Source organism: Amblyraja radiata, chromosome 21 (assembly GCF_010909765.2).
Source record: "Amblyraja radiata isolate CabotCenter1 chromosome 21, sAmbRad1.1.pri, whole genome shotgun sequence".
Lineage (NCBI taxonomy): Eukaryota > Metazoa > Chordata > Chondrichthyes > Rajiformes > Rajidae > Amblyraja > Amblyraja radiata.
The window spans coordinates 8,747,243-8,762,035 of NC_045976.1; the positions used below are offsets into that span (position 1 = coordinate 8,747,243).

At 48.0% G+C, this 14,793-nt stretch overlaps 1 protein-coding gene across 7 annotated transcripts in view; it reads left to right on the forward strand.

The window, feature by feature from the left end:
* sox5 (SRY-box transcription factor 5) overlaps positions 1 to 14,793 on the forward strand; it is a 382,969-nt gene that overhangs the window by 217,028 nt on the left and 151,148 nt on the right. For 6 of the 7 annotated variants that reach the window (XM_033039457.1, XM_033039455.1, XM_033039456.1 and 3 more), the window contains one exon: positions 13,654 to 13,740. In XM_033039457.1, coding sequence (XP_032895348.1) covers positions 13,654 to 13,740 — 87 coding nt within the window. Of the gene's footprint in view, positions 1 to 13,058; positions 13,172 to 13,653; positions 13,741 to 14,793 lie in introns of those variants that run through there. The other variant, XM_033039460.1, reaches the window with a different exon arrangement.

Consider the following 14,793-nt stretch of genomic DNA (forward strand, 5'->3'; position numbering starts at 1 on the left):
GACCGCGTGGGTTTCTTCTGGGTGCTCTGGTTTCCTCCCACATCTCCAAAGATGTACAAAAGGTTGTAAGGTTTATTGGTTTTGTTAAAAAATTGTAAATGTCCCTAGTGTTTTGTGTAGCACAGTGTTAGTGTGCAGGGATTGTTGGTTGGCGTGGACTCGATGGGCCGAAGGGCCTGTTGCCGTGTTGTATCTCTCCACTGAAAAACATTCAGAGATACAAGTCCAATAGGTAGAGCAAAGGGAAAAATACCAGAGTGCAGGATATAATTTCAGGAATTTTAGCTGTACAGTTCCAGAGAAAATGTCCAATGTCTGCAATGAGGTGGAGACACAAGGAGAAACAACGAACTGCAGATTAAAAAAAGACACAAAGTGCTGGAGTACCCTAGCGAGTCAGGGAACATCTCTGGAGAACATGAATAGGCGACGTTTCAGATCGGGACAATTATTGAAACTTCTTCTGTCTGAAGAAGGGCCCTGACCCGAAATGTCACTTATCCGTGTTCTCTGATGCTGCCTGACCTGCTGAGTTACTCCAGCACTTTATATCCTTTCGTGCAAGCCAGCATCTGCAGATCCTTGCTTCTACAAGGGACTGTAGGTGCTGGTTAACAAATAAAATGACAGCAAGTGCTGCAGTAACTCAGCGGGTCAGGCAGCATCACTCGAGATCATGGGGGTGACGTTTGTGAAGGAAGGTCCTGACCCGAAACTTCATATGTCCACATTCTCCAGAGATGCTGCACGACCCGCTGAGTTATTCCAACACTTTGTGTTTGCAAAGAGGTAGGTAGGAAGATTGGGGCTGCACACTAGCTTGGAGGTGATACATAATACAAGTTAATGTTTAGGTGTCTTTCACAAACATTACTCCAGCATTCCATCTCGTAGTCTGCTTTATTATGAATGAAAGTAAAAGAGAAATATGCAAGTCAAGAATTCAGATTGTCCTGAATAATTGAATGGGGACCTAGTGTAAAGTAATGCCTAAAATGCAATTAAAACACATTTAGTGTGGTAAGCTCTCAAACCTTGTTCCGGTCATTGCAATCAGTATTGGTTTGTTTGCTATGGTTTGACTGATCATTTTGACTGAGCATTTGGGTGGCACAGTGGTAGAGTTGCTGCCTCACAGCGCCAGAGACCCGGGTTCGATCTTGACTACGGGTACTGTCTGTACAGAGTTAACTTTGAGTTTAATTTATTGTCACGTGTACTGGAGTGCAGTGAAAAGCTTTTGTAGCGTGCTAACCAGCCAGCGGGAAGGCAATACATGAGTTTGTACGTTCTCCCCATGACTGCGTGGGTTTTCCCCAGGTGCTCGGGTTTCCTTCCACACTCCAAAGGCGTACAGGTTTCTAGGCTAATTGGCTTCGGTAAAAATTGTAAATTGGCCCTCGTGCGTGGGATGGTGTTTGTGTGTGGGGATCACTGGTCGGAGAGGATTCTGTAGGCCGATCGGCTTGTTTCCACACTGTATCACTAAACTAAACTAAACTAAACTAAATTTAACCCAATGGATTTGAACACAAGTTTTGTGACTTTATCGGGTAATAAAGTCTCCAGAAACATGCAAGTTATTTAGTGCTTACGACAGGGGTAACAGGATTTCCTTGATTTCTTTTTGTTATTTGTTTTTCTAATTTGTTATTCCTAATTTGAGGAAGGACATTCTTGCTATTGAGGGAGTGCAGCGTAGGTTTACAAGGTTAATTCCCGGGATGGCAGGACTGTCATGTGCTGAGAGAATGGAGCGGCTGGGCTTGTACTCTCTGGAGTTTAGAAGGATGAGAGGATATCTCATTGAAACATGTAAGATTGTTAAGGGTTTGGACACGCTAGAGGCAGGAAACATGTTCCCGATGTTGGGGGAGTCCAGAACCAGGGGCCACAGTTTAAGAATAAAGGGTAAGCCATTTAGAACGGAGACAAGGAAACACTTTTTCTCACAGAGAGTTGTGAGTCTGTGGAATTCTCTGGCTCAGAGGGCGGTGGAGGCCGGTTCTCTGGATACTTTCAAGAGAGAGCTAGATAAAGATAGCGGAGTCAGGGGATATGGGGAGAAGGAAGGAATGGGGTATTGACTGGGGATGATCAGCCATGATCACATTGAATGGCGGTGCTGGCTCGAAGGGCCGAATGGCCTACTCCTGCACCTATTGTCTATTGTCTATTGTCTATTGTTATTTGCATATATTTTAACCATGCTTCCAACAAGGTGTTTGATGCTCTGCATTAGGCTGTTTTGTTGTTATACATTGAGTTTCTGCCTGAATGCCGATTAAATGAATCTGCAATTTTCTGTCAAATTTCCTTGACAGAAGCAACAGGGAAAGAGAAACACATAATCACAGGCAATACAAAGCCAATTTAAAACAGTGTGATACACAAGGCATCTCAACGATTACTCTTCTCCATGCAGTCTCTCTTAGTTTTAATGGAACAGGTCTATTCGACTCTTCCCCAATACAAGGAGATCCTCTTCATAGAAGTAACAAGCTTGTTCTCAGTCCACCCAGGCCTACCTGATCTCCCGGTTGCCAAACACTTTAACTCCCCCTCCCATTCCCTCACGGACCTTTCTGTCCTGGGCCTCCTCCAAATTGGAGGAACAGCACCTCATATTTCGCTTGGGCAGCTTACAACCCTGCGCTATGACCATTGAGTTCTCTAACTCCAAGTATCTCTCTCTCACCGTCCCCCCCCCCCCGACCCCCACCCTAGTTCTCCAACTAGTTTCACTGTCCTCCTGATTCATTTTACTGGTTGCATGCCCCGTTGTCAACTTCTCCTCAGCCAACAATGAACCATCCTACATTTCCTTCATCATCATCTGCTTTGATCTGTCGTTTTCACTCTTCCATATAGACAATAGGTGCAGGAGTAGGCCATTCGGCCCTTCGGGCCAGCACCGCCATTCAATGTGATCATGGCTGATCATCCCCAATCAGTACCCCGTTCCTGCCTTCTCCCCATATCCCATGACTCCGCTATTTTTAAGAGCCCTATCTAGCTCTCTCTTGAAAGCATCCAGAGAACCTGCCACCACCTGAGGCAGAGAATTCCACAGACTCACCGCTCTCTGTGAGAAAAAAGTGTTTCCTCGTCTCCGTTCTAAATGGCTTATTCCTTATTCTTAAACTGTGGCCCCTGGTTCTGGACTCCCCCAACATCGGGAACATGTTTCCTGCCTCTAGCGTGTCCAAACCCTTAACAATCTTATATGTTTCAATGAGATTGCCTCTCATCCTTCTAAACTCCAGAGTGCACAAGCCCAGCTGCTCTATTCTCTCAGCACATGACAGTCCCGCCACCCCTTGTAAACCTACGCTGCACTCCCTCAATAGCAAGAATGTCCCTCAAATTAGGGGACCAAAACTGCACACAATACTCCAGGTGTGGTCTCACTAGGGCTCTGTACAATATCTCTGGTTTCCCTCTCTCCTTTCTCTTGACCCGAAACGTCACCCATTCCTTCTCTCCAGAGATGCTGCCTGTCCCGCTGAGTTACTCCGGCATTTTGTGTCTATCTTCCAAACTTCATTATTGATTGATTGATTGATTGATTGATTGATTGATTGATTGATTGATTGATTGATTGATTGGAAGATACAGTGTGGAAACTTCGCCCCTCTCATCTTAAAGCTAAGCCCTCTAGTATTTCATATTTCCACCCTGGGGGTTCCGAATGAGTAATCCAATCTATGGCTCCCATACAGCTTGGAAACAGGCCCTTCGGCCCACCGAGTGCAGGCCGACCATTGAGCACCCGTTCACTATAGATCCGTGCTATCCCATTTTCCCCATTCACTCCCTGCACGCTAGGGGAACTTTACAGAACAAACCCGCACGTCTTTGAGATGTGGGAGGAAAGCAGAGCACCCGGAGAAGACTCATGCGGTCACGGGGAGAACGCGCAAACTCCACACACAGGCGCAGACAGCAGCCGAGGTCAGGATCGAACCCAAGTCTCTGGCGCTGTGAGGCAGCAGCTCCACCAGCTACTTTCAGTTTGAAGACAGGTCCCGACCAGAAACGCCACCCATCCTTTTTCTCCAGAGATGCCGCCTGACCTGCTGAGTTACGATACCATACCATACGATACCATACGATACGATATAACTTTATTTATCCCAGGAGGGAAATTGATCTGCCAACAGTCATAAAAACACAAAATACATAATACATGAAATTAAAGTGATGAGTGGAAAGGTTTGGGGATGTGCAAAGATTAGGCGGGGGGGGGGGGGGGGGGGGGGGGGGGAGGGGGGGGGGGGGGGGGGGAGGGGGGTTGGGTAGGGGAGGGGGGAGGGTCAGCCAATCTACCCTACGACAGAAAGGGGATGAGTTGCCCAGTTCGATAGCCTCAGGGAAGAAGGATCTCCTGTGGCGTTCAGTGCTGCATCTTGGTGGAACCAGTCTGTTGCTGAAGGTGCTCCTCAGGTTGACCAGTGTGTCATGGAGGGGGTGAGCTGTATTGTCCAGGATGCTCTGCAGTTTGAGGAGCATCCTCCCCTCCAAGACCATCTCCCATGAATCCAACTCCAACTCCACCCCCAGGACAGAGCCAGTCTTCCCGATGAGTTTGTTAATCCTGGTGGCGTCCAGCAATTTGCGTCTATCTTTGGCAGAAATCAGCATCTGCAGCTCCTTGTTTCCACCTTGATCCACTTGACCCTTTCAATCGGCCTCTGCACCCCATCATGTGAGAAGCATGATGTTTCTGCTGCTACGTTGCTTGGTGAACCCACTTCGATCTGTTATTTCTAGCGTTGGGCCCATGGACGGAGATTCTGCTGAACATCAGAAGGAATTCTGGATTTCTAAAACCCAATTTCTTTAACTCCGAAGCAGAAGATGTCCTACTGTCATCCACCACCCTAATGCCATATAATTTCCCCAACCTGCTCACTTCCTCAGTGACTGAACCGTGCAGTGCCCTCCGTACCACTGGATCGGATAGAACTGAAGTATTTTAAGAGAATTAATTTGAAGGGTTTGGGGAGAAAGCTGGGCCCTGGGCTGATAAGTTAAAAAGTGTCGAAATCAGGTGAGTTGAATTGAGTTGAATTGAGTTGAATACACAATTTTTGGGATGTGGGAGGAAACCGGAGCACCTGGAGGAAACCCGCATGGTCACGTGCTCACACGTTATAGGAGTAGAATTAGGCCATTCGGCCCATCTCCGGCATTCAATCATGGCTGATCTCTGCCTCCTAATTCCTGCCTTCTCCCCATAACCCTTGACACCCGTTCTAATCAAGAATTTCTCTATCTCTGCCTTAAAAATATCCACTGACTTGGCCTCTTTGGCAATGAGCTCCACAGCTTAACGACCCTATGACTAAAGATTCGGATTCAGATTCAGATCACGGGGGAGAACGTGCAAACTCCAGGCACAGACAGCGCCCGAGGTCAGGATTGAACTTGGGGCCCCTGGCGCTGTGAGGCGGTGGCTCTACCAGGTGCAGATAGTTTGTGCACGATCAGACCAGCACGCCGCTGAGGTTCCCCGCCCCCGTGACCAAACTGAAGCATTTGCTTCAAAGCCACAATCGTTAAAGATTGCCATTGTTAATTGAGTGAAGGAATTTCTCGTCCGCCCCAGGGCGGCTGCAATGATAATCTTTTTATTTTTGACTTGTGACATTTGTTACGCCCCAAATAAAACAAAAATAGGTGAAACATTTAAATGTCATGGCGGACCAAGAGGAATCGTACACAGAGCACAAAGTGCTGGAGTAAGTCAGCAGGTCAGGCAGCATCTCTGGAGGTCATAAACAGATGATGTTTTGGGTCTGGAGACGGGTCTCGAACCAAAACATCACCTAGTCATATCCTCTACAGATACCGCTTGACTCTCTGATTTACTCCAGCACTTTGTAGACTATGCAAGATTTTACCATCTGCAGTTGTTTGTGTCTCTCATGAGAATTGTATTCTTGCAACACTTTATATTCCTTAGAACACAGAACATAAAGACAGGAATGGGTGATGTTTCGGGTCGAGACCTTTCTTCAGCCTGTCCCACTGAGTTACTCCAGCAATTTGTGTCTACCTTCAATTTAAACCAGCATCTGCAGTTCTTTCCTACACATAAAGTCACAGCACAGGCTGGCACGGTGGCACAGAGGTTCAGTCGCTGCCTTACAGTGCCATAGACCCGGGTTCCATCCTGACTGCAGATGCTGTCTGTGCATAGTTTGCACGTTCTCCCCGTGACTGCGTGGGTTTTTCCTGGGTGCTCCGGTTTCCTCCCACATTCCAAAGACGTGCAGGTTTGCAGGTTAATTGGCCCTCTGTAAATTGCCCCTGGTATGTAGCGCAGATCTAGTGTAAGGGTGACAAAGGTAGACAAAAATGCTGGAGAAACTCAGCGGGTGAGGCAGCATCTATGGAGCGAAGGAAATAGGCAACGTTTCGGGTCGAGACCCTTCTTCAGACTGATGGGGGGAGGGCGGGAAGAAGAAAGGAAGATGCGGAGACAGTGGGCTGAGGGATAGCTGGGAAGGGGAGGAGAAAGCAGGGACTACCTGAAATTAGAGAAGTCAATGTTCATACCGCTGGGGTATAAACTGCCCAAGCGAAATATGAGGTGCTGCTCCTCCAATTTACGGTGGTCCTCACTCTGGCCATGGAGGAGGCCCAGGACAGAAAGGTCGGATTCGGAATGGGAGGGGGAGTTGAAGTGCTGAGCCACCAGGAGATCAGGTTGGTTATTGCGGACCGAGCGGAGGTGTTGGGCGAAGCGATCGCCAAGCCTACGCTTGATCTCACCGATGTAGAGCAACTGACATCTAGAGCAGCGGATGCAATAGATGAGGTTGGAGGAGGTGCAGGTGAACCTCTGCTGCACCTGGAAAGACTGCTTGGGTCCTTGAATGGAGTCAAGGGGGGATGTAAAGCGACAAGTGTAGCATTTCCTGCGGTTGCAAGGGAAAGTGTCAGGAGACGAGGTGGTACGGGAGGGAAGGGACAAATTGACCAGGACGCTACGGAGGGAGCGGTCTCTGCGGGAAGCAGACAGGGGAGGAGATGGGAAGATGTGGCCAGTGGTGGGATCCCTTTGGAGGTGGCAAAAATGTCAGAGGATTATTTGTTGAAGGTGAGGACAGGGGGGACTCTGCCCTTGTTACGAGTGGGGGGATGGGGAGTGAGAGCAGAGTTATGGGGTATAGGCGAGACCCTGGTGAGAGCCTCATTTATAGTCGAAGAGGGGAACCTCCGTTCCCTGAAGAATGAGGACATTTGCAATGCCCTGGTGTGGAACACCTCATCCTGGGAGCAGATGCAGCGTAGACGGAGGAATTGGGAGTAGGGGATGGAGTCCTTACAGGAAGCAGGGTGGGAAGAAGTGAAGTCCAGATAGCCATGGGAGTCAGTGGGTTTATAGTGGATGTCGGTCAGTAGTCTGTCACCTGCGATGGAGTTGTCCGTAGACTAATAAAGGTGGTCATTGTTTGGCACGGGCTCGGTGGGCTGAAGGGCCTGTTTCCATCCTGTATTTTTAAACTAAAGTTAAACTTATCTGCCCATTTCACCTAAATTCATTTCATTTATATGTGTTGAATGTTGTTCACTTGAATAATTGAACATACAAAAGTACAACACAGGAACAGGCCCTTCAGCCCACAATGTCTGAGCTGATCAAGATGCACCTATCCAAGACCCCTGCAAACTTTGTCATTGTATCTACCTCCACCACCTCCTCTGCCAACACCTTGTTTATATGTTCCTTAAAACATAGGATATGTTGTATGTTCTAAAACATAGGGCGACACGGTGGCGTAGCGGTAGGGCTGCTGCCTTACAGCGCCAGAGACCAGGGCTCAGATCCTGACCGCGGGTGCTTGTCTGTACGACGGGACGACAGATGGCACAATGGGCTAAGTGTTCGGCTGGCAACCGGAAGGTAGCCGGTTCGAATCCCGCTTGGAGTGCATACTGTCGTTGTGTCCTTGGGCAAGACACTTCACCCACCTTTGCCTGTGTGTGAATGTGTGTGAGTGATTGGTGGTGGTCGGAGGGGCCGTAGGCGCAGATTGGCAGCCACGCTTCCGTCAGTCTGCCCCAGGGCAGCTGTGGCTACAGAAGTAGCTTACCACCACCGAGTGTGACTGAGGAGTGAATGAATAATGCGATGTAAAGCGCCTTGAGTATTAGAAAGGCGCTATATAAATCCCGTCCATTATTATTATTATTACGGAGTATGTTCATTTGTACGTTCTCCCCGTGACCGGCGTGGGTTTTCACCGAGATCTTCGGTTTCCTCCCACACTCCAAAGACGTACATGTTTGCCAGATATTTGCTTTGGTAAAAATGTAAAATTGGCCCTAGTGTGTGTAGGATAGTGTGTTAGTATGTGGGGATCGTTGGTTGGTGTGGACTCGGTGGGCCGAAGGGCGCGTGTCCGTGCTGTATCTCTAAGCTAAAAAACAAAGCCTTCCAGATATGCACCATTCTCGTTACAATATCATAGTTTAGAAAAGTCCACCAATACGCAGAAAGTTTGCCCCAAACTAAATATAAGAAATTTCCTCCCTGAGATCAGTCTGAAGAAGAGTCCCAACCCAAAATGTCAACTATCCATATTCTCTTGGAAAATGGACAAACGCCTGACCCGCTGAGTTACTCCAGCACTTGGCGTCCTTTCTTGTAAGCCAGCATCTGCTTGTTTCTCCTTCTCAGGAAAGCACAGCACGGGTACAGGCCCTTCAGCCGCCAATGTCCACGAGGCCAGAATAAACTAATCTCCTCTGCCTAAATATAATCCATATCCCTCCACTCCCTGCATGTCCCTGTTCCTATCTAAAAGCCTCTTAAACCCCAGCTTCCCCCCCTGTCCGCCTGTTCCAGGCACCCACCAACCCCTGTGCAAAATAAACTGAGATGCTGATGATAAAGTGTACGAAGCAAAGCTGGTGATGTATTTCTTTCAGTTAACACGGGTTACAGTTTAAACTAACAAGGGACCGGGACAGGAAATATAATATTGAATTAATGTGGTCTTAAATGGGCCCAGGACTGAACCACACTGTTACTCAGGCTCGTTCAACAGAAATAAGTGATTGTATTAGGGTCGCTGTGAGATATTCAACGTATATTATGTTGTAAAATGTAAATTAAGCGTGATGGGATATGACACCATGTCTGGAGCGGGATAAAACGCTTTGGGAATACAGTACTATTATTACAATTTGCAAAACCCTTGGATAAATCCAGCCAGCGGTTGTATAATTGGTTATTCAATCCCGAGCCCTGTTCACAGCCTAGGCCAGGAGCAGCGAGGTGGCTTTGCCAAGTGGAGTGAATGTGCCGACTGTGTTCGGGCAAGAATTGGAGCCTGCCTTTTTCCTGTGGGCTCCTTTACACCATGTCTGAGGCTGGCTGCAGGACAGTGGCTCTTTTGTTAGCCAGGGCTGACTTATTCTGATCTCTTAAATGCCGGCTGCTAGCTCCACAAGTATGAGATAATAGACGCGGGTGGGAGGGAGAGGGGAGAGGGGAGGGGTGGTGAAGGGGTAAAAGGGTCGGAGGCGACTTTTGATACCTGGTGTGGACGGGGCGGGAAGCTCGCCGTTAAATTGTCCACCAGCCCCAACACCTCCATGGGAAATATTCAACCCTGTGGGGCAGCGGTAGAGTTGCTGCCTCACAGCGCCAAAGACCCGGGTTCGATCCTAACCACGGGTGCTGTCTGTGCAGAGTTTGTTTAGTTTAGTGCGGCACGGTGGCACAGCGGTAGAACTGCTGCCTGACAGCACCAGTGTCCCAGGTTCAATCCTGTCTGTACAGAGTTTGTACGTTCTCCCCGTGACCGCGTGGGTTTTCTCCGGGTGCTCCGGTTTCCTCCCACACTCCAAAGACGTGCAGGTTTGCAGATTAAATTGGCTTCAGTAAATTGTAAATTGTCCCTCGTGTGTAGGATAGTGCTCGTGTACAGGGTGAACGCTGGTCGACGTGGACTCGGTGGGCCACAGGGCCTGTTTCCATGCTCTAAAGTCTCTCTGAAGTCTAAAGTTAAGTCTAAAGTAAAAAACAGTGCTGTAGTACCTCAGTAGGTCAGGCAGCATCTCAGGAGAACATGGATAGGTGACGTTTTGGGGCAAACTGAAGAAGGGTCCTAATCCTAAAACATCACCTATCCATGTTTAGTTTTGTTCAGTTTAGAGATACAGCGTAGAAACAGGCCCTTCAGCCCATTGTGTCCGCGCCCAACGATGACCACCCGTATACTAGTTCTCTCCGATACACCAGGGACAATTTACAGAATCAAATCAACCTGCAAACCTGCACGTCTTTGGGATGTGGGAGGAAGTCGGAGCACCCGGAGAAAACCTATGCGGTCACAGGATGAACATGCAAACTCCGTACAGACAGCACCCGCAGTCCGGATCAAACCTGGGTCTCTGGCTCTCTGAGGTAGCAACTCTACCCCTGTGCCACTGTGTTGCCCTGCCGTGTTCTCCAGGGATGCTGCCTGACCCGCTGAGTCACTCCAGCACTCTGCAGTTCCTCGATTCTCCATTTAACTCGGTGTTGTCTTTGAATGGGATAGGGATTGCAACATCTTTTTAAACTCTTACTATCTATCGTGCACACGTCTCCCCAGCTGAAAGCGTAAACCACTTGGTGTGGCACACTTTACCATTCGTCCCTGCAAGCACTAGTGATGCCTTAACAAACCCAGCCTCTGTTGCAGGGAGTTTCAAGCCTCCTACTCAACACCGGCCAAACTTCCAACACAAAATGACTTGTTTTTTTAAATAAATCAACCTGGCTTGAATGTGTGTGGATGGACCCTTTGATTATCGTATGTATTTTACAAGAACTTTGAAACTGGAAGGGTACAAGATGGCGCTGGGAATGTGGCGACTCTTGCGAACTGCTTCAGTGCAATCCAATATTCTTAAGGGCCTGTCCCACTTAGGCGATTTTTTTAGGCGACAACAGGCGACTAGGCTGTCGCCACATGGCCGCCTGTACGGTCGTGAGTAGTCCCCTCAGTCGCCCAAAGAGTCGTAGCGTCTTTCTAGTCGCCGCTGGATTTTCAACATGTTGAAAAATGTTCGGAGACAGTCGGCGACAGTGGGTTTGACGGCAATGAGCGTAGCGTGACTTCTCCTGACATAGGTTCTATCGTAGGTTGTCGCCAGGTTAACGTAGGTTGCCGCTGGTGCTGACTTCGTTTTTTGTTGTTGTTAAAGTAAAGATTCTATTTCAAGTTTTATTTCGTGGGGGGGTCCAGTAGCCGGTTTGTCGGTGACCTGCTACGACCATGACAGTCGCCGGCAGCCTAAAATAGCCTAAGTGGGACAGGCCCTTTACACTCTTGTGCTTAAGTATTGATTGTGCTTATGTGTTGGGAGATTTAAACTGAGCTGCATGCAAAAAGGAATTACACTTTACCTAGGGACATGTGACAATAAAATGCCATTGAACCATTGTAATGGTGTTTCATTGAAGGCAGGGTGGCACTGGTTGACCGGTCTTTAATCTGTGAATAACTAATGTATCGAGATCAAGCTATTTTAAAATCTTTATGCTGGAATTTAATTTTTCTGATCTTTTAACTTCTTCAATAATCCGAGAAAGGGCAGCATGGTGGCCCAGCGGTAGAGTTGCTGCCTTACAGCGCCGGAGATCCCGGTTCTATCCTGACTACGGAGTTTGTACGTTCTCCCCGTGACCTGCGTGGGTTTTCTCCGAGATCTTGGGTTTCCTCCCACATTCCAAAGACGTACGAGTTTGTGGGTTAATTGGCTTGGTATTAATGTATATTGCCCCTAGTGTGTGTAGGATAGTGTTAGTGAGCGGGGATCATTGGTTGGCATGGACTCGATGGGCCGAAGGGCCCGCTTCCGAGCTGTATCTCCAAACTATAAATATTGGAGAAACAAGGAACTGCAGCTGCTGGTTTACAAAAAAAAGACTCAAAGTGCTGGAGTAACTCAGCGGCTCAGGCAGCATCTCTGGAGAAGGTGACGTTTCGAGTAGCTCCCAAATTCTCTGATTATTGAAGAAGTTAAAAGATCAGAAATATTAACCTCCAGCATAAAGTAAAATGGCTTAATCTTGATTGAACGGAGAATATTAGACAATAGACAATAGACAATAGGTGCAGGAGTAGGCCATTTGGCCCTTCGAGCCAGCACCCCCATTCAATGTGATCATGGCTGATCATCCCCGTTCCTGCCTTCTCCCCATATCCCCTGACTCCGCTATGTTTAAGAGCCCTATCTAGCTCTCTCTTGAAAGTATCCAGAGAACCGGCCTCCACCGCCCTCTGATTGCTTGCTTAACATCCCTCAATCGGGCACTGAGAGGGGTTTGCTGACGCAGGCGTTTTGGAAGGACTCTGTTTCTTGCTTTGTTTCTGAAACGACGCTGCTAATGGCTGGAAGCTTTAAACAAAGAAACATGGTAGAAATCAAAGATAGACACAAAAAGCTGGAGGAACTCAGCGGGACAGGCCGCATCTCTGGAGAGAAGGAATGGGTGACGTTTCGAGTCAAGACCTTTTTCAGTTGGAAATCCCCGGCATGTCTCTGGGAATAATCGAACCTGTTAGTGAATAATATTTTTCACACAAAGGGTGGTGGGTGTATGGAACGAGCTGCCAGAGGAGGTCGTTGAGGCTGGGACTATCCCAATGTTTAAGAAACAGTTAAACAGGTACATGGATAGGTCAAGTTAAGAGGGATATGGACCAAGCGCAGGCAGGTGGGACTATTGTAGCTGGGACATTGTTGGCTGGTGTGGGCAAGTCGGGCCGAAGGGCCTGTTTCCACACTGTATCACTCTACGACTCTATATGACTGTATAACAGCAAGTTGTGATACCGAACCGCCCGGGCCATTTGTTGTTCAGTTTCAATGTCAGAACACGGGCCATTGCTTTGGCCCATTGTTCGCGAGTGTCAAAGCACCTGTTGGGATGATGGCAGGGTTTTGCGCGGGACAGCTGCTAACAGCTTCTCCCGACTGCCTCCCTCACTTCAGCAACTCACAGCTGCACCTCCAATCCTTTAGCAGGCAGGCCCGAGTAGTGTAAATAAAAAAAAGCCGAGCCTGCTCTTCCCTCTAAAGCACCATCGGAAGTTAGCGAGAGTAGAAGTCACTGCAGGATTTGAAGCTGGGAGAAGAACGAACGGCTCACCGATCAATGGTAGACACCCCGACTTTAGCCCAGTGTGGAGGGCCTCGCTCATTAAGGCCGCTTTTAGGACTTACTGCAATATCCCTCATCAAGTGACTGTTCCCCTCTTGGCATCAACTTCACATCTCAACTCTTTTGATCCGCTGGAACAAACTCAAAATATCCTCCTTTATGTCCGTGCTATTATATCCAGAGGGGAAACCTGCAAAGGCCGGCCAGTGAACTGCCGAGATGGTCGCTCTCCAGCAACCTAGACAATCGTAGCACATGACAACAGTTTCATTGTTTGTGGTCAGGCTAATGATTTTCAAAAAAGAGCAGATGATTAAATAATTCTTATCTGGTTTTTTATTTTTACGATTAGACACATGGACCGGAGTCAGTGAGATGGGAAGTGATGCTTTATTGTGCAGCTGAACTTTGCATGGGCTTTTGTGGCAGATTAAACCTCTCTTTAAAAAAAAATCTCTCTCCGCGTTTGCCCCCACCAGAAACTCCGAGCATCGAGAAGCTGTTATCGAAGGACTGGAAGGACAAGCTTCTCGCCATGGGATCGGGACACATCGGGGAGATTAAAGGTTGGGTAAATGATCAATTCAATTTGTCCTTGCTCCCTCTCCCAGCTTCTGTATTTGTGCTTGTGGCCGACCTGAACATGCCTCTTGTCATTATTTGTTGTGTTGTGTGTGTGTGTGTCTGTGTTTGTGCGTGAGTCTCTGTGTGTGTTGTGTGTGTGTGTGTGTTGTGTTGTGTGTGTGTGTGTCTGTGTTTGTGCGTGAGTCTCTGTGTGTGTGCGTGCGTGTGTTTGCTTGTTTGTGTCTGTGTTTGTGCGTGTGAGTCTGTGTGCGTGTGTGGGTCTGTTTTTTGTGTGTGCGTGCGTGTGTGTGTGCGTGTTTACTTCTCCGTGCCTGTGTTTGTGTGTGTGTTTGTTTATTTGTGTGTGGCTTTTGTGTGAGTGTGTGTGTGCCTGCATGTGTGTACGTGCGTGTGTCCATGTTTGTGTGTGTGTCTGTTTGTGTGTCCCTCTGTGTATCTGAGTTTGTGTGTGAGTTTGTTTGTGTGTATCTCTTTTGAGTGTGTGTATGTGTGTGTGTGTTTGTGTCTGTGTGAATTTGTGTGTGTGTATCTATGTTTGTGTGTGTGTGTGTGTGTGTGTGTGTGTGTGCGTGTCCGTGTATGTTTGCGTGTATCTGAGATTGTGTGTGTGTCTGTGTGCATGTGTGTGTGAATTTATGTGTGTGTGTATCTATGTTTGTGTGTGTGTGTGTGTGTGTGTGTGTGTGTGTGTGTGTGTGTGTGTGTGTGTGTGTGTGTGTGTGTGTGTGTGTGTGTGTGTGTGCTTGTCCGTGTATGTTTGCCTTTGTCTGAGATTGTGTGTGTGTGCATCTGTGTGGTCTGTGTGTGTTTAAAGAAAGTAACTTGACTGTAAACCGAACAGGATGCAGCCCACTGAAAATAACTTTGAATGGCAAGATATTTTCGTCAGGCCTCATAATTTGTTTTTGCAACATCACAAAGCCATCTCATGTCATATTTGGGCAAGGATCTGGCTCAGTAGTTCTGACGATAAGTCAGGGATTTTCTCCGGAACCTGGTTTGGTCTCTGCTTCTTCATTAAAGAGCACACAGTG